This window comes from Chrysochloris asiatica, unplaced genomic scaffold, assembly GCF_000296735.1.
Source record: "Chrysochloris asiatica unplaced genomic scaffold, ChrAsi1.0 scaffold00042, whole genome shotgun sequence".
Lineage (NCBI taxonomy): Eukaryota > Metazoa > Chordata > Mammalia > Afrosoricida > Chrysochloridae > Chrysochloris > Chrysochloris asiatica.
In genome coordinates, this window is record NW_006408560.1 from 8,856,309 (window position 1) to 8,878,257 (window position 21,949).

At 45.2% G+C, this 21,949-nt stretch overlaps 3 protein-coding genes across 3 annotated transcripts in view; 1 reads left to right on the forward strand and 2 right to left on the reverse strand.

The window, feature by feature from the left end:
* Positions 1–1,592: 1,592 nt before the first annotated feature.
* Positions 1,593–5,527, reverse strand: MRPL9 (mitochondrial ribosomal protein L9). The gene is made up of 7 exons (XM_006861436.1): positions 5,375–5,527; positions 4,994–5,150; positions 4,409–4,533; positions 4,150–4,200; positions 2,514–2,615; positions 1,861–1,944; positions 1,593–1,749 (listed from the first exon to the last, which is right to left on the reverse strand). The coding sequence occupies exons 1-7, from the start codon at positions 5,525–5,527 to the stop codon at positions 1,615–1,617; spliced, it is 807 nt and encodes a 268-aa protein (XP_006861498.1). The 3' UTR covers positions 1,593–1,614.
* OAZ3 (ornithine decarboxylase antizyme 3) lies at positions 4,996–11,647 on the forward strand. Its single transcript, XM_006861435.1, is given in 6 exon segments — positions 4,996–5,171; positions 8,649–8,709; positions 8,711–8,785; positions 10,029–10,204; positions 10,597–10,682; positions 11,392–11,647. Coding segments are annotated over 6 exon segments (573 nt in total). The 5' UTR covers positions 4,996–5,139; the 3' UTR covers positions 11,535–11,647.
* A 2,511-nt stretch (positions 11,648–14,158) lies between these two features.
* The window catches only part of TDRKH (tudor and KH domain containing), a 21,250-nt gene continuing 13,459 nt past the window's right edge, over positions 14,159–21,949 (reverse strand). The window contains exons 2-12 of the mRNA XM_006861437.1: positions 21,543–21,649; positions 19,689–19,878; positions 18,854–18,993; positions 18,408–18,735; positions 17,001–17,161; positions 16,677–16,849; positions 15,711–15,775; positions 15,280–15,431; positions 14,766–14,867; positions 14,445–14,538; positions 14,159–14,253 (exon numbers count right to left, since the gene is read on the reverse strand). Of these exons, the coding sequence (XP_006861499.1) occupies positions 14,201–14,253; positions 14,445–14,538; positions 14,766–14,867; positions 15,280–15,431; positions 15,711–15,775; positions 16,677–16,849; positions 17,001–17,161; positions 18,408–18,735; positions 18,854–18,993; positions 19,689–19,878; positions 21,543–21,649 (1,565 nt within the window). The 3' untranslated portion in view covers positions 14,159–14,200. The remainder of the gene's footprint in view (positions 14,254–14,444; positions 14,539–14,765; positions 14,868–15,279; positions 15,432–15,710; positions 15,776–16,676; positions 16,850–17,000; positions 17,162–18,407; positions 18,736–18,853; positions 18,994–19,688; positions 19,879–21,542; positions 21,650–21,949) is intronic.

The window sequence follows — 21,949 nt, forward strand, 5'->3', positions numbered from 1 at the left end:
AGACTGCATTAGTTCAACTTCATCCCTTATCCCACCCCGCTCCCTTCTCTCTCCCACGAGTATTAATCCTGAGGACTCTCCTAGTAAACTTCTTGGACATAAATCTCCACCTAAGTGTTTCACCAAGAACTCAAGATGTGGCAAATACTTAGTGTCCTGAGATTAACTGTATGAAATGTGCCTGATGGGTTAATTTCAGAGAGCTTCATGATAGTGATGGTAGGGTGGGGAGACGGTGAATTAAATGTTATTTCAACAATAGGAGGGACAAGATCACTGCAGTAGTAAATTTCATATAGTACTAGTGCCAGACTTGAGTTACAGAGTTCTGCTAAGTGTGAAGTGGGATTTAGTTATCGATGCAACTACTTGCTGATAATGACAGACCCCTCATTTGTTGGGATGTCCTCACTTGAATGAAAAGTGAAAGTGATTAAATGGTTCTGGGTGGTAGGTGAGCTCAGAGGATGGGTAGAAACCAATCTTTCTGGACTTCTCGTAAGGATAGCAAAGGAGTAAATGGTCCCACTTTTACCTTCCCTAAATTGTGTGACCTCACAAACGCACAATCCAACTTGTCAATGGATAGTGGTTTTTTTTTTTTCTTCAAACTAATGAATCCTCAATTTCCCATCAAGACACAATGACTAGAACCCCCAAGTTATCTTCTTTTTCAGAATTTCAGGTGCTGGGTAACAAAACTTTAGGTGCTGTTGAGTTAGTTCCAACTTACAGCAATCCTGTGTAAGTTTTCTGAGGCTGTAAATCTTTGTGGGAGTAGAAAGCCTCATCTTTCTCCCAGAGTGGCTGGTGGCTCAAACCTCTGACTTTGTGGTTGATAGTTACTAACATAAACCACAATCTTCCTAGAGAAGTGTTTTATGTTAGTAACTTTATCAGTATAACTATACCCACTGCTGTGGAGTCAATATCGGCTCATAGTGATATAGGACATAGCAGAACTACTCCTGAAGAGTTTCTAAGATCATTTATCTTTATAGGATCAACAGCCTCATCTTCTTCCCTTGATACCACCAGCATTCCTTTCAGTATACCAGCTTGTTAGTCCTAACAAGGAGTGCAGCCTGCTAATAATGTATACACTTTCTTCTTTTTAGCAGCAAAGATCAGTGGCTTGAGTCTGTTACTCACTTGGAAGTCCTGTCCCCAGTCTACTTTCATACTCAAGTCCAGTAACCAACATCTACAAAGAACATAACCTCTTTTATTTCTTTTTGAGAAACAAATGTTTGGTTTGTGTGATGAGAATGAGCTAAATACTGGACAACGACTAGCTCTTTTTAGTTCCAATGGAGGAGAGACTAGGTGGGCTCTGGACTGCTTCTGTCCATTGATGTCCAGCTCATCAAACTTACAGCTTGGTACTTCCTGAGCAGGACTGTCCCAATGTGAAGAAAAGTCCAAAATGGAGATGATGAATATGGCTGTACAGTTTAGTCTGCTGTCCCCATATGGACTCTAAAATTGTATATTGAGTCAGAGCAGGGAGCGAGATCAGCGTGCTGGCCTATCTCTATTGCACGGCTTCTCTGATTCCGCTTTGCAGAACACAGGGTTCCTGAAGGCATTGGGCTGCTTTGGAGGAAGGGAAGGTCAGAGGATTTGTGAACTTTTGGAGGCCGTTTCCCTGGCAGCCTGCTGGGCTAACCAGTACTTGTATCTTTTGGTCTTTGGCCTCTCAAAGTTCACCACAGACATCGGCACCCTCACAGTGTCAAGTCCATTTACCTGTAGACAAAACAATAGGAATCTTCAGGGTCCAATCTACAGATAAGAGGTAACACTACCCAACCCAGCTTTCCACTCAGTTGGAAAGGAGGCAGTATGTGCAACACTCACCGTCACCTCACACCAGTATTCGCCCCACCGTGTGATGGGTTTTTCTGGCAGCTTTACTGTATGGGGAGCTACCACAACACCAAGCTGAAAAAGATTATAGCAGCAATGACCTCTGTTCTCATGGCTGTCACTGTAAGAAACTTCATAAAGAGGTTTCTAGAATTTCCTACAGCTGACCCTGTGGGCTGACAGAGACCTCCAAAGATGGTAACAGAGAAAATCTTGTTTCAAACTAATTTCTCAGAAGAGGAGAGGTAGGTTTTCAGAGAGAAACAGGGTTTGACACAAAAATAACTTCGTCCGTAAAAGTAAAAATTCGCTAATGTGTCACATTTCCTCAAAAGGCTGGCTTGAACTGCAAGGTTAGCAGTTCAAATTCGCCAGCTGCTCCACAGAAACTCTATACAGGGTTGCTATGAGGCTGAACTGACTTGGCAGCACTTAACAACAAGAGAGGAAATGAAACTACCATTGTATCCTGTCAATCTACAAATTCTATGAACCCACCTCTTAGTTCTCAGCTATTCTCTTCCCACATCCCTATAAACCAATGGGGTTCATTCTAACTCCAGCTGGATGATATATCCTTTCCTAACAAAGGAAATGACTCTGAGACAGTACCCCTGGGTATAGTGGTGTTGGGCGGAACTCACGTTCCTGAAGAAGTGTCGGGCAACTATTTCAGGGTTTAGCTCCCATTTGACATTGTTCTTCATCCCCACTTCCAGGTGGCAGCTCCTCAGAAATTTCACTGTCTGAAACAAATTACAAATAGGGGCTAGGTTAGAGTTGGAGTCAAAGGGGATAAAACATGTTAGTAAGAGGCACAAGGTCTGAGAGTTCAGAAAAAGAGCATTAATTTTGGCCTCTGCTAAGAAGATAACACCTTTTGGGAAGGCTAGAACATTCTTATTGTCTCAGGGGGCGATACTGTGCAAAGATGTTTTAGCAGAACTTTACAGGGAGACGCTACCTATAATTTAAGGAGCCCTGTGGCATAGTGAGTTAATCGTTGGGCTGTTAACAACAAGGCCAGTAGTTCAAGTCCATCAGGTGTCCCACGGGAGAAAGATGAGGCTTTCTGGTCTCAGATTTATAGTCTTGGAAACCCTATACAGTGTCATTATGAGTCAGAACTGACTTGACAGCACATAGGCAGTCAGCCACCTATGAAACAGGCCATGTCAAAATCAGGTTTATCACTGATTTAACTCAGGATAGAATGACTTTTTATAGAATGTTTTAACCCAATACTTCTGGTCCTGCAAATCCATTCCAACCCTACTAGCAGTGGCTCTTCCCTGCTCACAGAATTTACAAATACATTAGCTAAGCATTCAATCTGGTCCCAACCTCCTACCATGTTTACAAATATCATACTATACAAATACTCTGTTTGTTAGACTTCTGTGTTTTTTTTTTTCATTTTTAAAAACACTGTGGTTTGGGTGAAAGTTTACACAGCAAATTAAGTTGTCCATTCAACAATTTATATATATTTTGTATGTGTTATTGGTTGTAATTCCCTCAATGTAACAACCTCCCCACTTCCTCCCTGTGTTCCCCATTTCTATTCACCCATCTTTCCTGTCACTTCTTGTATTCTAAAGTTTGTTTGGGGGCAAGTGCTGCCTGTTGGCCTCATATGGTTGACTGTTTGGAGGAGCATGTTCCTTGCAGGTATTACTGTTCACATTATAGACCTAATGCTTGGCTGAAGGGGGACCTCTAGTAGTGGGTTCAGTTCTAGGTTGAAGGATGTCTGAGGGCTATCGTCTTGGAGGCTCCAAAAGACTGCCATACTTTCTATGTTAAAATATGCCTTGAATTTCTTATACTTTTGCTATCTTAAAGAATATCTTTTCCATCCTTCGTTCTTATTAGATGTTGACCAATTCATGGCCTAATTCAACCCCTCTGTCCACAAAGCCCTCCCCAAACACCCCAGACCGTTATGGTTTACAACACTTTTTATAATTTACTGATTTGAATTTATTGATCACCCTCTTAAGTGTTTATTTCTAACCTGCATGTAAATATCTCAGAGGGCAGAGCCCTCATCTCATTTTTCATGGGCTTCCCAGAGCCTGGGATGAGGCCTTTCTCAGTAAGTGAGGGCATTTCACCTGACAAGTCAGGATCTGCTACCATACCAATTTCAGCCACCACAACACCTTCTCTTTCTCCAACTCTAATGTCTGAATCAGGCAACTTCGGAGAAATAAGGAAGACATTCAAGAAGAGGCTGGTGACTTCTGTATATGATCAGTAAAGAAGGCTTTTACTCACCGCCTCACCTGCCTTGGTCTGGATCCTCTCTAATTTTCCTTCTTTTCTCAGCTAGAAAAGAAAGTTAATTATGAAAAAACAGTAAAATAAAAAAGCCATAGTAAATGATATCAAACTATTACTGAAATAGGCATGGCAGGGCTTCTTGAATTTTGGTCTTTCAGTCCCTACTAGATTTTCAAATTAAATATAAAAGCAAAACTAAACAACCAATCTTTTCTTATTCTTCCAAGTCTCTCATCGCTTCCTTTGAGCGTACCAATTTCTCCTCTTCAAATAGCTTCTTGTTTTCCGGGGATGCATAGACAGCCAGTCCTTGAGGAAGGAGCTGATTACGCCCCACAGATTTCTTTACTGAAACCAGGTCACCTCGGACTCCAAGTTCTGCCAATGAGAATAAGAGAGACAATGGACAAAGAACATTATCTAGGAGTCCCTAAAGAAAATCTTATCAGAGAAGGAAGTACTTTTTATTCACTACAGTGCTTAAATCTTCGCAGAAGAAATGGTAATTCATAGTCACCAGGAGTAACATTAAGAGCCCTCTAAGTAATTCATTTAGGACCGGATTGAGAAATTTAATATTCTCTATATAGAGTGAGGCATTGAGAATTAGAATTAGATTATCTGTGCCTCAAATCATCAAGCCTGTCTCCCCATATCCTGTTACTGCTGTTTCTGCAATCTTGTTTTAATTTTCCATGCAAAAGGCCAATGCCATAGCTTCTTTATAGCTTCTTTATAGCTGACTATTCCCACAAGGTAGAGTTGACCTGGGAGGGCAGGGAAAAGCTGACACCAAACAGATGCAGTCTGAGATAGGAAGTGACCCCCCATACTGTACCGTCCACAGACTGCGTAAGGATGAGTTCCAGTTTGTCTTTGGGCTGGTGTTTTGTGTCCTCCACCAGCTTGTAGACGCGGTGTCGCCGACGCAGGCGCGGCTTTTTGCCCTCCCCGGCCAGTGGCACCTTCCAGCAGCGCTCCACAATGACTGTGCCCTGGCGAGCGGGGAGCCGAGGGTGAGCGAGCCTCCATCGGACCGGACCGTTCCCCTCCTCAGGTCGCCGGCACCTCAAGGAGAGCCTGCCACTCCTGGGGTCCGACCAGGTCCCAACGCCCCAGGAAATAAAACCCACTGCCATCGAATCGATTCCGACTTAGACACTAGGGCATAAATAGCTGCGCCGGGGTCAGGGCCCCTAAAACCCGACCTGGCCCTCACCCGATTGTGAGAAAGGCTGAAATCGCGCTCCACGCCAGGGCTACCGGCTCCAAGTCGCGGCCAGAATAGCTCCCGAACGCCTCCTCGCAGAAGAGGCTCGGCGCCTACCCGCAGGAGAGCTCTGCCCGGGGCTGCGATTGCTGCGGCGGCCATGTTCCCCCGCAGCAGGTAGGGCGAGGAAGAACCCCGGCGCCCGGCGGCAGAAAAGACCCAGCCGGGCTGCCCGTGGCGCGCCTGAGCTGGCTTGCGCCGTTCATACGCTGGGTAGGGGCGGGGCCGCGAGGCAGCTTCGTGGCCGGCACAGTGAAATGGGAGCTAATTGCTCCTTGGTGGTTAATGGACTGTCACGTGAATTTCCCTCTTGGCTTCGTTTTACTATGGGGTCTTCGGTTCAGCTCTCGTTGTTGCCTAAGGTCACTTCCAGTTCTGACGTTCTACAATAACTGGTTCGTGAGGAAAAGCAGCAGCTCCCGTTAAAATAAAACTGAAAATCTACCTAAAAGTAGTGGGGAAATGGGATTCTTTTGCAAAACCATGTCAATCCCTGGAGAAAGAGACTTGTTAAGTGCCTAGAGTAGGTTCCGACCCATAGCGATCCTGTATAGGGTTTCCGAGGAGCCTCTGGTGAGCTTGAACCATCAACTTTACAGTGAAGCGACTTCGCAGTCCAGAGCGTTAGCTCACAGCGCCACTGTAGTACTTAAACTGTTAAGTGTTGTCGAGAGGGTTCCGATTCATAGGGATCCTGTATAGGGTTTCCATGGTGGGCTTGAACCACCGATCTTGTGGTTAGCAGTTCAGTGTTTATCCTATATAGCGGCCCAGTACTTAAGCTAATACGTATTTAAGGATGAATTCTAAACTCTGGAGATATAAGCCAAAGGAAGAGGAAACTGGTAGGAGCCAGGTGATTCCCTCTGTTGAGGGACTCAGTACTGCAGAGGGACTCAGTACAACCAAATGGGATGAACCCAAGAGTCTGCTCCTTCAAGTCTTTGCCACCTTTTCAATGAAGCCTATTTAACAATTGCTGCCTACTACGTTGTGATTTATAGGGACCCTGTATAGGGTTTCCAGTCCAGGGCAGATCCTACAGGTCACACTTTGTTGTTGTTAAGTGCCTTCGAGTCTGTTCTGACTCAGCAAGTCTGCATAGGGTTTTCAAGACGCTTCTGATGAGCTTTAATCGCCTCATAGCCATCTTTATAGCGTTTCTTAGACGCGACTGGTGGGTTTGAACTGCCAACCTTTTGGTTAGCAGTCCAATGTGAATCCAACAGCACCACACCAGAGCAGGCACTTAAATGGTTGTTGAGTGAATGAATGAGTGAACATGCAGAGGTTTCAATCTGATGGGTTACAGAACCAAATCTTACAATGCTTTTTTTTTACCAACAGCTTTTTTAAATTTATACATAAATTAGTAGCATGTGGTGTATGTAAGTAAGGAACCTTGGTGGTACTGTAGGATAAACGTTAGACTGCTAAATTCAAGGTGGACTGTTCAAACTCACCAGCAGCTCTACTGGAGAAAAATGAGGTTTTCTGCTTCCGTACAGATTTACAGCCTCTACAGAAATCCTACACAGAGTTGCTAAGGAGCTCTGGTAGCATAGTGGTTACAAATCGGGCTGTGAGCCACAAGGTCAGCAGTTTGAAAATACCAGCTGTTCCGCGGGAGAAACATGAGGCTTTCTGTTCCTGTAAAGATTTACAGCTTTGGAAACCCTGTGCAGGGTCGCTAGGAGTCGGAACTGACTCCACGGCACATAACAACAACATACAGAGTCACTATGAGTCAGAATCAACTCCAGGACAGCAAGTTGGGTTTGGGGCATGTGTGTGTAAGTGTATGGACTCCTGGTGTGGCGCTGTAGGATTAGCACTGGATTGTGGACCAGAAGGTTGGCAGTTCAAATCCACCAGCAGCTGCTAGGAAATCTTACAGGGTTGCTATGAGTCAGAACCAACTTGATGGCACTTAATGTATATATTTTAAAGAAATTTACCAAATTCTTGCCAGTTTTGTTGAAACACACTGTCTGATACCAAGTCCACATTCCTTCATGGCAAGAATTGGATGGTACTGAGTTGTGTCTTTTGGACAGGGTGTGGGCTTTCCGTGTTCTGACAGCCCCATCCTACAGCTGCCCTAATTTTCATGAACTCTCCTGGCCCCTAAAGCATTCCATTTGCAATAATACCTACCCTACTTGGCAATGGACAAAGTGGAACCATCTGCATCACCCTGGGTTGTTAAGGATATGGATGATAAAAATATTTAACAGCTGTAGGAGGCCTGGTGAGGCACTGTAGGATAAGCTAGTAACTGAGAACAAGGTCGGTTTGAATCTCAAGGTTGGCAGTTCAAACTCACCAGCTGCTCCTTGGAAACCCTATACAGGGTGTCTATGAATCAGGACCAACTGGATGGCACTTAACAACCAGAAGGATTTGGGAACGATTTGGGAACCCCAGTCAGGTCAGATGCTGGAGTAGGGCCTTTGAAGCTACATCTAATACCAAGCCTTTAGTGGATACACTGCGGGAAAAGTGGGGCAGGGTAAGGTAGACTGAAACTCTCCAGCAGAGAACGTCCCGTGTTTGCCAAACAGACATGTGCACCACCGGCCCTGCTGTATAGTGCATGTATAGTTCAACATGAACTGTGTTAAGGGGAGAGGGTTGTGTAGGGGAGCAGCAGTGTGAAGTTCTGGAGTGACTTAAGGACTGACCCCTTGTCTGTGTCACAGTGCCCACCGGGTCACAATCACACCAGGTTGCCTGAACCTCTCCCAGTCAGCTCTGGACCTCACTTTGCCGTAGGGAGGCACTGAACTGAGAAACTGCCTTGTAACAAGTCACGCCCCTCTGTTTACTCCCTTTCTTATATCAAGAAGGGAAAAACACGGAACCACCACTATCCGATCTGGTCCCCATACGCCTACTACCTTTACTGTTACAAATACCGGATCACCCTCCGGGAGAAGATGCTGCCTTGTTGTTGTAAAAGGTACTTGTTTTCCTTACTTGTAATATAGATTGTAAGGAAAAATAAAAAGAATTTGAAAGAACTTTCCAGGTGGCAGGAGGTGATAAGAGCAAAGTAAGCGGGGAAGACTGGCGTAGAGCTTTAAAATTTTTCCATCTGGCCTTCAGGCTGTTCCACCTTGTTACTGAAAATATGACATTAGGGTTTGGTTTGTTGAACTATGAACCTTTCCCCTGCCCAGACCCTGAAATGAACTAATTTGAGCCTCTTTTTCTCAACCAGCATCACTTATAAGGAACGGGAGGACCTGACACTTCGGCCCCGTTCCTGCCTTCAGTGCTCCTGAGTCCCTAGCAGGTCTCCAGGTGGGCAGAAGCGCTGACCAGGGCGACCTCAACCCACTTAAAGAAGTGTATTCGGTGAGTGGGCTGGTACGGGGACAAGGGCAGCTCCTTGTTTGTACAGTGCAACCTGAGAGCTGGTACTTGGTGGGACTGCCTAGTTCTTTCTGGTTCTCACAAGTTTTAGGCCTCTGACAGGAAACAGCCTTAGCACTTGGCCATTCCTATTAGTGGGGAATTGTTGTGCTTTCCTTTTCTGACAGGTTTATGCCTTACACAGGTTCTAACTCTTACAGGTTTGAGTGTACAGTGATACCCTGTGGAGGAGGGATATTAGGTATTTGGGAAATGAATGAAAGAAAATTAGAGCTAGATGAGACCTTGGAACTTCCGTGTGAAAGCTTTATATGTATAGACAAGGATTTGGGCCCAGAGATCTTAAGGCCACACCAGACTGTTGCCATCCAGTCAATTCGGACTCATAGTGACCTTACAGGACTGAGAACTGCCCTGTAAGCTTTCCAACACTGTCATCTTAACAGAATCAAGGGTCACATCTGGAGGGTTAGCAGTCAAATACTTAATGGTGGTACCACCAGGGCCCCAGGGTCATACTGCTGGTGGTAAGAAGCAGGGTGGGGAAATGGAAGTTGGAGCAAAGTGGAGCAGTCTATAAAGACTTCCAGGATATAAATAACATTATTGAGATGCTAAACTGGGACTACAACTCTGGTGTTTGTATTTCATTACAGTAAGATACCTAGTTGTGAATGTAAAAAGTAAAAATGGGAGAATTTAGGGAATATCCACATGATGAGAAACAGTGGACACATATTATCAGTAAGAATAGATGGTACACCTTTGTTTAAAGAGTAAACGGACACATTGCTGACTGAATGCTTGTAAGTTTCTGAGGTGCTAATGTACCCTTGGGGTGATTCCACATTAGTTTCCTATAAAGACCAACCATAAAAAGATGGTGATTTCAGTTTAGGACTAAGGGATATTATTGTGTCTCTAAGACTCCTGGGAGCACGGTGGTTCCATAAGATGAGCACTGGACTGGAAATCACAAGGTCCATGGTTTAAGCCTGCCAGCTGCCCCTCGGGGGGTGGGAAAGAAGAGGCTGTTCCCACAGATTTAAAAAGTCTCAGAAATACAGGGTTGCCTAGTCTGAACCAACTTGATGGCACTTAAAGACTCCCAGGCTTCCCATCAGCCTCCTCACCTACTTATATACCTCTGTTACATACGTCTGTTGGAGAACTGATTCTGCTGAGAACTAGCTGAACACTCATTTCCACTGCTGACTTTCTCCAGGATGGCCACCTGACGGTGTTAGCTACTGACCCCCTGCTCCAGGAATACCCAGTACAGTTAGACTTCCACTTCCGCCTCACCCCCGAGACCTCTGCCCATTGGCACGGCCTTCTCTGTGATCACAGACTCTTCCTGGATATCCCACATCGGGCCTTGGATCAAGGCAACCGGGAAAGGTGACTGAACCTGGGAGGAAGTGTGGTGAGAGAAAGGGGAGGGAACTTCACCCTTCGTGTCACAATCAGGTAGTGGGGCTATGGACCAGTGAGGGTTGATTCAGAAGCTGGACACATGCAGACAAGTTTGAGTTAAGCTGGGGCCTGGGGCTCAGGGGACAGTCTATGGTAGGTGAAAACAGACATGCCTTCAGCTGTTTTCTTTTATAGAGCAGTCCTCCACCCCTTCATAGCTCGCAATCCTTTGGGTCCAGAGAAAGATCCACCAAAACTAGTCTGGCAACTTCCATTTCCTTGCTTGGGTGAAAAGTAAAAACTGATCAGTCAGATTTCTTCTGCTCCAAATAGATTTTGAGTTGGCTAAACATTAGTCATTTTTCTCTGGCCCCTAGCTTGACTGCAACGCTGGAGTACGTGGAGGAGAAGACCAATGTGGACTCTGTGTTTGTGAACTTCCAAAAGAACCGGAATGATAAAGGTGGGGATTCTGTCCTTCCTTGCGCTGTGCTGAAGCAGCTGAGGGTTCCTTTTTCCTTTGTGGGAGGATCCTCTTCCTCCCACTCTTTGAGGGATTAAAGCACCCAGCATTTTGTTCCTTCAAGTTAAAAACTGGACTATCAGGAAGCCCCTGTGGGAGGGTCTCAGACCAGGCTGAAGGGGGGTGATGTGCCATGCAGTCAGAAAGCCTCACCTTTTTCCTGAGACTGAAGGGACACTGGTGAAATGGCAGAGCCCATTCAAAGGGTGGAGTTAGTTGATAGGGCAGATGGGATCTCCCATGTATCAAGCACAATGCCAAGATGGAAATCTAACTAGATGCTTGAAGCCTCTATTATCAAAACTCCCTCTCCCTCTTCCCTTTATGTATTTTTAGAAATAAAACAATGGATGGTCAACCATTCATAAATGTTTGAGAGGGTACCATGCCACCATCGTGTCAAAACACTTCATACACATCCCATTTAATCTTCAGGTCTGTGAGGTTCTATGATCCCCATTTTATGAGAACACAGGTTTAGAAGCCAACCTGCATCTAGGTCTGTGAGCCTCAAGCACACAGCATCCTGATGGCTGCACCACACTGTCGTAGTCCCTCCCCCGTGGGCTGTTCTCTAGTGGAAGAGACCAATCGCTAGGGTGCTGAGCTCCAGAGAATTCCACTCATTTGTTCTCTCCTTATTCCACAGGTGCCTTACTGCGGGCCTTCAGCTACATGGGCTTTGAGGTGGTCAGACCCGACCACCCTGCCCTCCCTCCCTGGGACAATGTCATCTTTATGGTGTACCCCCTTGAAAGGGACCTTGGCCACCCACCCAGTGAGCCTCCCTGAACATGTTTACTCGTACTCTGTGAGGGGCTGGGAAGCCCTGACATGAGAACCAGGAGTCCGGGATGTGATTCAGGACACCTTCCTCCATCCTTGGAATAAAGGGTAGTGCAATCTTCCAGTGTTTTGTTTCCTGGGGGGGACAGTGGAACTTAAGCTGTACAGTGCTGAATTCATTGTAAGAAAAGCATGAAATGATTACCTGAACCAGAAAGGGAAGGGACCCAAGGGTTTTAGGTTCCTTTGGCCTTCACCTCTGCCCTAAAGCCATTTCCTTATTCAGTAATTATTTACTGAGCATCTGCCAAGGGCAAGGTTCAAGCATTAAGGGATGCAAATAGAATAAGCCTCGTTGGGCCGTTTTAATCCATACACCAGAGTTCAAACTGGAAACAAGTGTTAATTACTTCTCTCTGGATGGAAAAGAAAGCAGAGTTTCATGGATCCCTCTGGTAGGGGCTCAACGAGGGGATCACAACAGACAAAACAAGTAGTAGTATAGAAGTGGGTTCTCCAGGACTAGGAAAAATACAGGGTTGTGATGGAAGGGCAAATGATCGACTAAAAGGGTCAAAGTACGGTCAGGACTGCAGCGAGGAAGGAGGCACTGTTCATTCTCTAAAGCAGGAGGTCCTATGAAAGATTTGTACTGGGTGGGTCGGGGGAACATCAGAGAAAGACTTCCCAGGCACTGAGGAGATAGGACTAAATGGTCTCACAAACCTGTAGTGTAGGGGAGCACCAATCTTGGAGCAGAACAGGCTTTAGTAAATTCAGTTCACAGCACCAAAGGGCAAGTCAATCTCAAGTCAATGCAGGCCTCCCCTGTGGAGTCCTGCAAGACCACCACCAGAGCCACTTCTCCTCACTATAGACTTAACTACTAGGTCTTCTCAAGACTTTTCTGAGAAAACCCAGAGGCTATAAGGAGCCCTAGTGGTGTGGAATGGCACACTGTAGGATAAGCACTCAACTGCAAACTCTATTTGAACTATAAGGTCAGACGTTCAAACTCACCTGTTGCTCCTCGGAGCCCCTATACAGGGTTGCTATGAGTTGGAACCCACTCAGTGGCACTTCACTGTTAGGTGTTACGTGTCAGGCTGCTAACCACAAGGTTGATGGTTCAAACCCACCAGCTACTCCTTGGGGAAAAAAGATGAGGCTGTCTACTCCTGTAAAGATTTACAGTCTTAGAAAACCCTATACAGGGTCAATTCGCTATGAGTCAGAATCAACTCGAAGTGGGTTTGGGTTTGCGATATAGGTGTCATGTATTATTAAAGGTGGTGGTTATGTGCTGTAGAGTTGGTTCTGACTCCTAGCGACCAACCCTACATAGGGTTTCCGAGGCTGTAAATCTTTATGGGAGCAGAAAGCCTTGGAACACTGGTAGTTTCGAACTGCTGACTGATTCATAAACACTATGCTACCACAGTGCCTTATTATTAAAGGTAGACCTGACTGATCCCTGGAATCCTAGTGTGGTGCTGTGGGATCAGCACTGGACTGTAAACTGCAAGGTTGGCGGTTCAAATCCACCAGCTGCTTCTTGGAAATGCTACACAGGGTGGCTATGAGTCAGAACCGACTCCGTGGCACTTAACTGTGGAGAAAGAGTATGAGTGTATACACTTGCTTTGCAGATGGGCCCTCTTTTTGAGGTATTGGCAATTTTCACCAGATTTTAGTCTCAGAAGGCCTGCTTTCACCTTTAGACCCATAATCATTTTGTTTTAGAACATTTTCTTGAGAACTTTATTCAGCAAAGAATCCCCCCAAACGATTTAAACAGTCATATGTGTCTGCCTTTCACTGTAGGTGTGTGTGTGTACGGATACACATAATACTATAATAGCAATTTAGAATACTTCCTGAGCCTCTTTTCTTTCTTTCTACTTGTATTTTAACCAGTCTACAGGCAAATAACAGGAGCACTATTTCAAAGACCCTTGTCTCCAGTAGCATATCAGCAGTTGAAGCTGAGAGGCACTATTTTTCCCCCCAGTTCCCTTGACTGTTCAACACAATTATTCTAATTTCTGCTGGTTCTTCCTGACTCACTGCAGTCTTGGAGTCCCCAAACTTCCCTTAACCAGAGTCAGATGTCTGCAGAGTCATCACTCCCAATGCCCACAGCCCTGGCTGCTTCCCAGCCTCAAAAGGACACAGCCCAGCAGTAACGTGCACTGTGATAAGGCCGGGCCAGCGGGCTGGTGGGGATTGGGGGTGGGATGCCCAGTGCAGAGCAGCCTGGAAGGAATGCAGCAGTATTCAAACGCTGAGAAGGGGGCAGGAAAAGGAGAAGGATGCATTTATCTCTACCCCACCCCCACCCCTACTTTCTGCTTGTTCAGGGGAAGTAGAAAATGCAGGTGGTCCACAGCAAGCCAGACCATGTTTGACAGAGGAGGCACTGCAGGGACCTCTTGATCATAGTTGCCTCTTTCCAGGGTCAAATCCTGCCCAAGACACAAAAACACAGAAAGCTTGAGAGGGTACAATCTGAGAGCAAGTTAAGGGGCAGGAAAGTCGCTTCAAAGAATACTGAGGTGCTGCATGGGGAAGGGGCCCTGTTGTCACCCCTCATTACTTTCCTGTTGCTATAGAGAGATGATAGTTCCACTCACACAGCAAAGCAGATGGCCAAGTCAGGGGAAGCATGGACTTCAGAATACGTAGTCATCTTCAAGGTTATCATCCCCAGACACAGAGGCTGCTTCTAGTGAGCAGAAGGAGTGAGGAGAGGGAGACAGTGTCCTGCTTTCAAAGGCACAGCCACAAAGGCCCAGGGGAAAACAGGCCTCCTGTGCTCAATGACCTGGCTAAGAATCAAGCCATAACCTTCCTAAGTTTGGAAATATTGAGAGACAGCTGCCTACAAAGACATATGAGGGGAAATGCTGTTTGTACCTGATAAGCTGAGGCAGGATAGGGTATGTGCAATCTCTCCAGGGCTCTTGGTCTCAGTAAGCAAGCTGCCTAGAGAGACATCTGTTTCTGTGGCCTGACAGGAGAGAAACATGGGAAAAATGTTGTTGGTTGATGGGAAGGGAGAAGCTATCATCCAGCCAGACAGTTGAGAGGGCTACATGCCTCCCTCACGTGAGTCATTTGTGGAGCAATTCTGAGAGCCCTTAGGAACGCTCTCTATGAATGCCATGACTAGAAACCCTCATGCCTCTTAATGCTTCACATTTGCCCCAAAGAATGACTAAATGGCTCATATCTCACCATTTTCTGCAACGTCTCAGGGACAGCTCTGTTGTCTAACACATCTTCAGGAAGCTCAATTGCATAGCCTTTGCGAACTAATTCTAATCCAATATCAAGTTTCTGAGAAAAAGAAATTAAAAAGGAAATGATGTTGTTTTGGCAAAGAACAAATCTGAGCAAAGATGGCAAAGGAGTTAAGACTGATCCTTTAAAGACGTGCTGTAAGGAGCTCTGGTGGTGCAGAGTGTTAAGTGTTAAGAGGTCGGTAGCTTGGGCCCACCAGCTGTACCTCAGAAGAAAGATGAGGCAGTCTGATTCTGTGGAGATTTACAGCCTCAGAAACCCTACGGCACAGTTCCATTCTGTTTTATGGGGTCACTGTAAGTTAAAACAGACTCAACAGTGAGTTTTTGGGTATGGGTGGGACAGTAAGCAAGGTAGGAGGAGTAATAGAAGAGTTTCTGGGAAAGAAAAAGGAAATGAGGCCACGAGTATACTGAGGAAATGAGGAGTGAATGAGCCCCAATCTTACCTTCCCATTGCTAGTATCATATAAGTAGATCTTCGGCCAGGTTGAGACCCCAGTCTGGACATAGCTAGAGATCTTGGCCACCAGAGGTATCCAGTCAGCACAGTGAGTGAGTCTGTCAAACTCGTCCAAAGCCGCCTCCTCCCACTGTTCACCTAGGCAAAAGATTGTAGGGGAGGGCCTGAGAAGAGTCAGTGCTGAGAGGGGTGGGGATCACACCCTGGAAAGCAATTGGATCTACTGCTTTCTACTCTAGAAGACACCTATGCCGGTGTCTTCTCTGGTTAGGGTGGGTCTGACTTCCAGGCATGTTTCTGGCGACTGCTGCTGATAGTGCAGGAAAGACAGGGTATCTGAGTCTCTAGGACCTTTTAAAACCCTCAGGAATGTGAGAACTCTCCACGTGTGCTGTATGGGAAGTTCTTCCAACTTACCCGAGGGGGCAATCTGTGCCAGACGACACTCTATTGCTTGAAATGGAAGGCTTAGGAAGTCACTCCTAAAGTCAAAGAAGAAATTAAATGAGAAACCTAGACTCAGAAGAGCCTTATTATATGAAAGTAAAAAAAATATTGCTCTAAAAAGAAAACATTAAACAAAACTATCAAAATGTGAAGCTACTGTTTCTCGACATTATCCTCCCATCTAGGTCTGTACACTTCTGAAGGTAATGTTGCCATCTCTCTAACCATTCCCCTAAGAATTCTGCACTCTTTAATTTATTCCATGTCAAAATGGCAGTTTTGGTATCCTCAAGGGACTCAAATCATGTTTTCAAATGTTCTTTTGAGTTTTGGGCACAAAAATGTCTGGTGGGCAAGATCAGGGTTGTAAGTTGGCTGGAGTAAGGTTTTCCAGTGAAATTCTCACAGGACAGGCAGCCCTCACAGCCCTTGAAGAACGAGCAGGTGTATTGTGATGGAAAAGAAAATTCCTTGAAGCAACTTTTCTGGCTTTTTTTTCACCAATGCAGTTTTTAGTTTTCTTAAAGCTGCTTCCTGTTAAGCCCCCATGATTGTCCTTTGTCTTTCAATAATCACCATTACTTCTTTGGAATCCCCTCTAAAAGTCCCCATACCTTCTGAGTGACCTTGCAGATTTGAATTTAATTGGCTCAGCAGATCCCCTAAGAAGCCACTGTTTTGATTGGACCTTGTTTTGAAGGCACCCTAACGAGACTAAGACCATGTATTACTGAGAGAACGTGTCTGCAGTTGTCCACTGGTTTGTCTGGAATAAGCTGGTGCATATATGAAGTGGAGCCCGAGCAGCAGTAACTTTTGATTTATTCTTAACTCACAGGCTTTCTATAAATGGCTTCTCTTCCAAATTCCCCTGGGACAGAGCCAACAGTTGGGCTTCCCAGGTAGGCTCTGCCGTGGTCCCACACTGAGACTGACCTGAGAGTTCTGAGGTCTTTCAGTGGGCAATCTCCATTATCTCCAAAATCAACGAAGTAGAGGTCCAGGTTCCCATTGTCCAGGGTGCCAAGGACTCGGGCACGGTACCAGGACCCATTGGTAGGTAAAGGTGCTGCGACAATGTCTCCTACTCGCACAGTCAAGTCTTCAGGCTACAGATGAGGTGGAGGAGTTAGAAAGGGGGAAGAGTTAGGAGAAAAACCAACAATTACCAGAAGGAAAGACGAATGAGTAAGAAACTATATTATACCATGAAAAAACTGTGCTCCCTTTTCAATAAACCCTATCCCTGGGGCAGCTCACCAGACTGTTCTCATAGTGCTGGGTCATCTCGTTGACAAGCTTATCTAACTGCAGGCTGCGAGAACCGATGATCTGGATCCAGAAGTGGTCAGGATTTTCAGAGGCTGAGACATAGACTTCGAGGTACTCATCAGCATGGAAACTGAAGTCAGGACTGGGGACTGAAGACAGGGAAAGGATGAGGGCCATGTGAGAACATCTCTGGCTGGAATGAGAAGACCGGGTGCGGATGGGGAGGGAGGCAAAAATACCAAGTGGTTGCTATCACTTTAAAGCTAGCTGGAGGGACAACTGGATGAATCATGTAAGACCACTACCTTAAAAAGAGGTACTAAGTGTTCTTCTGTACCTGTCTATGTAACTGAGCAAGAGGGCTTACAGTCTTACACATGGTCATGTACCATGTGTTTAAGTCAGTCCCCATCTATGATGGGGTCAGTCCTCCCTAGACTAGCTGCAGCATGATCAGTGGAAAAATAGTTTATGTGGACAGCAACACACTGGGTTTGCTCCAGGTCCCATCCTACTACGGTCTCCTTATTGACTGTGGACAAGTCTGTGTGTGAGCCAGCTGGGGCCCTTCGTGTGCCTGCCAATCCCAGAACCTACGCATAGAAGAGAATCTTACAGCCCTTTCAATCTTCTTAAAGAGAGAAGATTAAAAAAAATGTTAATAAGGTGAAAAATTACACAGAATATTTTAACTTGAAAGAATACCATGTAAATCCAATTATTTGATGTATTACTACTCATAGACTAGGTTCCCTGAGTCAGCACATTTCTATCTCAGTTTTTTCATTAGCTTGCTGCAGGATAATGCACTGGACCACTAGGCCAGAGGTTAAAACCCACCAGCCGCTCCTTGGAAACTCTACAGAAGGTTGGTATGCATCGGAATCGACTCAATGGCTTTAGTACTTAACAAGAACTAAAGTACAAAATTGCCATAAAAGCAGAAGACAAACTTAAAAGTGTACTCAAAACAATAAAACTTTTTGATTATTTCCTATTTCGGGTCCTAACGAGTCCCAGTGGTTAAGCACCCGGCTGCTAACTGACAGGTTGGTGGTTTTCAAACCTACCAGGTGCTCTGTGGGAGAAAGAAGTGGCAGTCTGCAAAGATTACAGCCTGGGAAGCCCTAGGGAGCACTTTTACGCTGGCCTACCGGGTGGCTTTGAGTCCCAATCAGCTTGACAGCAGTGTTTTATTCTTTTTTTAAAGCCAGTTTTCCCTCTTTGGTGTCCTGGGGTATGGTGCTGTAGGACAGGCACTGCCACGTTGGCTTGAACCACAAGGTCAACAATTCAAACTCACCAGTTGCTATGAGTTGGAGCTATCTCAACAGCGCTTAACAACAACAATTTCCAGCTTTCCTATGGCTAACAGGTTCTCACTTTGCTACGTACTTTCAAACATGGACATCTCTGGATTGGCTGGGGCTCCAGACTCCTCCTCGAAGCCATCAGCACCATTAAATTTCTCCCAGGAACTTTCTTCTTGCTGTGACCCTACAACAGCCATGTCGCCACCTCCTTTGTGGAGAGCCGGTGGTACAGCCTGTTCCAGGCTAGAACTCGTGTTTTTCCATAAGGCTGGCTCTCTAGTTCCACCTGGCTCTGCCACTTCCTCTCTTCTTACACTGATTGGCTGCTTTCGTGGAACTCTGGTTTCTGCCGAATGTGCAATTCTCTTACGAAGTTCTTCATCTTCTGACACTTTCTCCAGGATCAAATTCTGTGGGAATGAAAGGGGACAAATGATATCGACATGGTCAGATATTCTGACCCAGGGTAGTATAAAGAGTTCTTCTCATTCTTGGGTACAATTCAATTCTAGCCTATCAGCTACTTGCCTTAGCTGTTGTCACTTCCTTCTGTGTTCCTGAGATTTTTATAAGTCTCGACAGCAGTAATGTCCCTTCTGCTTCTTTGTCACAGGTAACCTTGGCTCCAGAGGCCTTACAGATAGAACGAATCGTTTCGCCACCTCTCCCTGCATTGAACAATACATAGATATCTATCCTTTTCCTCACCAACCTACTAGAGAAGTCACTATTTTGAATAAACAGGGAGAAGGGGGTCAATTCTCATAATCAAAATGAATAAAATGTATGATGTTGGATGAAAGCCAGGAGCTATTGAAATCCAACTGTAGAAAGGGGAATTCTAGATGAACTTTTCCTGGTTTATTTGAATTCTATATTTTGGCTAAGTTAGCTGCTTTATGCCATTGTCATAGGCCAAACTGTCCACTCTCAGTTCATAGGATGCCATGCCATGTGGTGTGTCAGAACACTATATCAAGGACAGGATGCTTCTCTGCTTCTAACAGCGGAACTAAGGAATGTTCTAGGGGAAAACACAAGTGCTCTTCATAGCAACGTCTTCAAAGGTTAGGATGCTAAAGCACGAGCACATCCTTCCCTTTAATAATCTGTTATGAGATAAATACATTGATCTGAACCATGCGGAAACCTTTACCTATCTGTAAGTTTCAGATCCTGTCAGGGTAATGGGTTTTTATTCTACTAATGGTTCCATAAAATAAATAAATTAAGCTCTGGTCTCAACACCCCTCTCCTTTTCTCAGGAAGGTAAAGGGGAAGTAGGTCCCGGAAAGCTATTGAGAAGGTGTGAAAGGACAGGTAGAGAACAGAGCACACCGGAGAGGAAGCCATGCAGTGGTACCTATGATTCTGCCCACAGATCTCTGGGGAACTGAGAGCTGCTCAGACACTGGGTTATTGTCTGTCAGGATCTGACGGATGGCGGCTTTGGCCTTGCACACCTGAACAGGAAAACCACTGATGAGCAGCACCCGCTCATCACCTACATCCTCCGTGTCCACATCAATCCGAGCGCCTGTCTGCTTCCGCAGCTGCAGAGAAAAGGATACATGGAAGTTCTGCCAAGTCTTCCCATTTAGGCCCAGCTAGACAATCTTTGGGGGCAAGTGGCGTTGGCCACAGCTATCAGCTAAATCAGGTTGCTAAAATTGGTCCTCATGTTCTAGTACTTATGAGGCGGAGGCCTCAAAAAATTTGTGGGGAAACTCCATTATCTTTTAAATCAATTTCCCATGTACTTTTTGAAATCCCTTCATATGGAGGGAGCTTAGTGACAAAGGTAACCCAAATGGCAGTTAATTCAAGATAGTTTCTCTTTATAGTCAGAACCCATTTTTTCCTAATTTCATTTGAATTAGAAAATTAAATGAATTGTTTTCTTGTAGGGCCAAATGAACAATGGAAAATGGTAAGAACCAGGCAGAAGTATTTCAATATTTACTGATAATTAATGAGAGTACATTAATTCTACAAGAAGAAAAGAATGGTTCCAGCTATGTTGAGTGGATTTGCATCCAATCAAAAGCCCTATTTCAACCTAAGTCATTCATACTCTAGGGGGAGGTACACATGTATAGAAGGAAAATAGGACAGTTTACTACAAAGTTCCTTTTTTTTTAAATACGAGGATGAGTCAATTATCTCCACTCCAGTTATATTAACATGCCAGTCCACATCCACGGCTGATGCCAACATTGAGGGTACACGTGAAATGCTTCTAATAGATGAGTGACAGTGGATTATCTGGCAAATCATTTGCCAGTCAGCCATGGCTCTCCCTATGAAATAACCCATGACAGACTTGGCTTTTGAAAATTTGTGCGTGATGGGTACTGAAACAACTCATGGAAGAGCATAAACAGACGCGTTTGGACATCTACAAACATTCACACTGATACTTGAAGGAAGGTAAAAGTTTCTTTAAAAAAAAATTGTTACTGGTGGTGAGACACGGATTCATCACTACGAGCCTGAGAATAAATAGTAGAGTATGGAATGGAAACATTCTTAATCACTGACCAAGAAAAAGTTCTCAAAAGTCAATTAGCTGGAAAATTGATGCTTATAGTTTTCTGGGATTCTTAAGGGCCAGTACTGGAACACTACCAGGAAAAAGGTTCAAAAATCAACAGTGCTCATTATAACAAGATGCTTACTGAAGAGCTGAAGCCTAAACTTCAGGTTAAACCCAGAGGGCTGCTATCCAAGGGCACTGTGATCTTGCATGACAATGCATGTCCACCCACACAACTCTGTCCACACTGCTGACACTCTGAAAAAACTTGGTTTTGAGGTGGTAAGGCATCCTCCCTATAGTCCTGATCTTATTCCACTGGACTTTCACCTGTTTAGTACCCTCAAAGCAGCCCTTGGAGGACAAAACTTCACCTCTGAAGAAGAAGTGAAGACAGCAGTGCATTTGTGATTAGTTCAGCCTAAAATATTTTTTAATACGGGAATATGAAAAGCTTATTGACAGGTGGACAAAAGCAAGGAGATTATGTCGAAAAATGATGTATTTGTCTTTTCTAAAAGTTAATTTAAATAAATTCTACAACCAGAGTGCAGATAATGTTTGGCTCACCCTCGGACATATGGCAGATGTGTTTTATGGGGTAGGGGCAGAGGAGGGAGAATGAGAAATCAAAAATTAAATCAATCCCTGAGAAAGCCAACAGCCTTTTCACACACCTACCTGTTTAATATTGGCACCTTGCCGGCCAATGATCAACTTCACAGACTCCTGGGGAATCCGCATCTCTACCTCGATGTCATCCTCTCCGACAAATGTCAGTCGCTCTTCTGCACAGATAATGGGACATCAGAGCAGATATAGGTCAACACCCAAAGCTACTACAGGCCCTCCCCCAAAACTGCCTGTCAGAGACACAATGAACTAAGAGACAGGTTGAGGGTCTCAACTATCACAACAAGGGGAAGTGGTACCACAGCAGGAATTTCAAAGGCCCCTAAACCACACGATGGGGGTCCCCACTAGTATGCTGTCTAGGATGTTACAATGGGAAAAGATTCTGACTCTGCAAGAAAGCAGCGCTGGCTCTCTGCTCCTCCTCGTTCAACAGGCAGCCGCAGCTTCTCTTG

Excerpts from the sequence above, each read along its gene's own strand:
- MRPL9 (XM_006861436.1), bottom strand. The coding sequence starts at position 5,527 with ATGGCCGCCGCAGCAATCGCAGCCCCGGGCAGAGCTCTCCTGCGGGTA. Across the intron at positions 5,151-5,374 it reads TCAGCCTTTCTCACAATCGG|GGCACAGTCATTGTGGAGCG; the intron begins GTGAGGGCCAGG and ends CCCGCTCGCCAG. Across the intron at positions 1,750-1,860 it reads AATACTGGTGTGAGGTGACG|GTAAATGGACTTGACACTGT; the intron begins GTGAGTGTTGCA and ends TTTTGTCTACAG.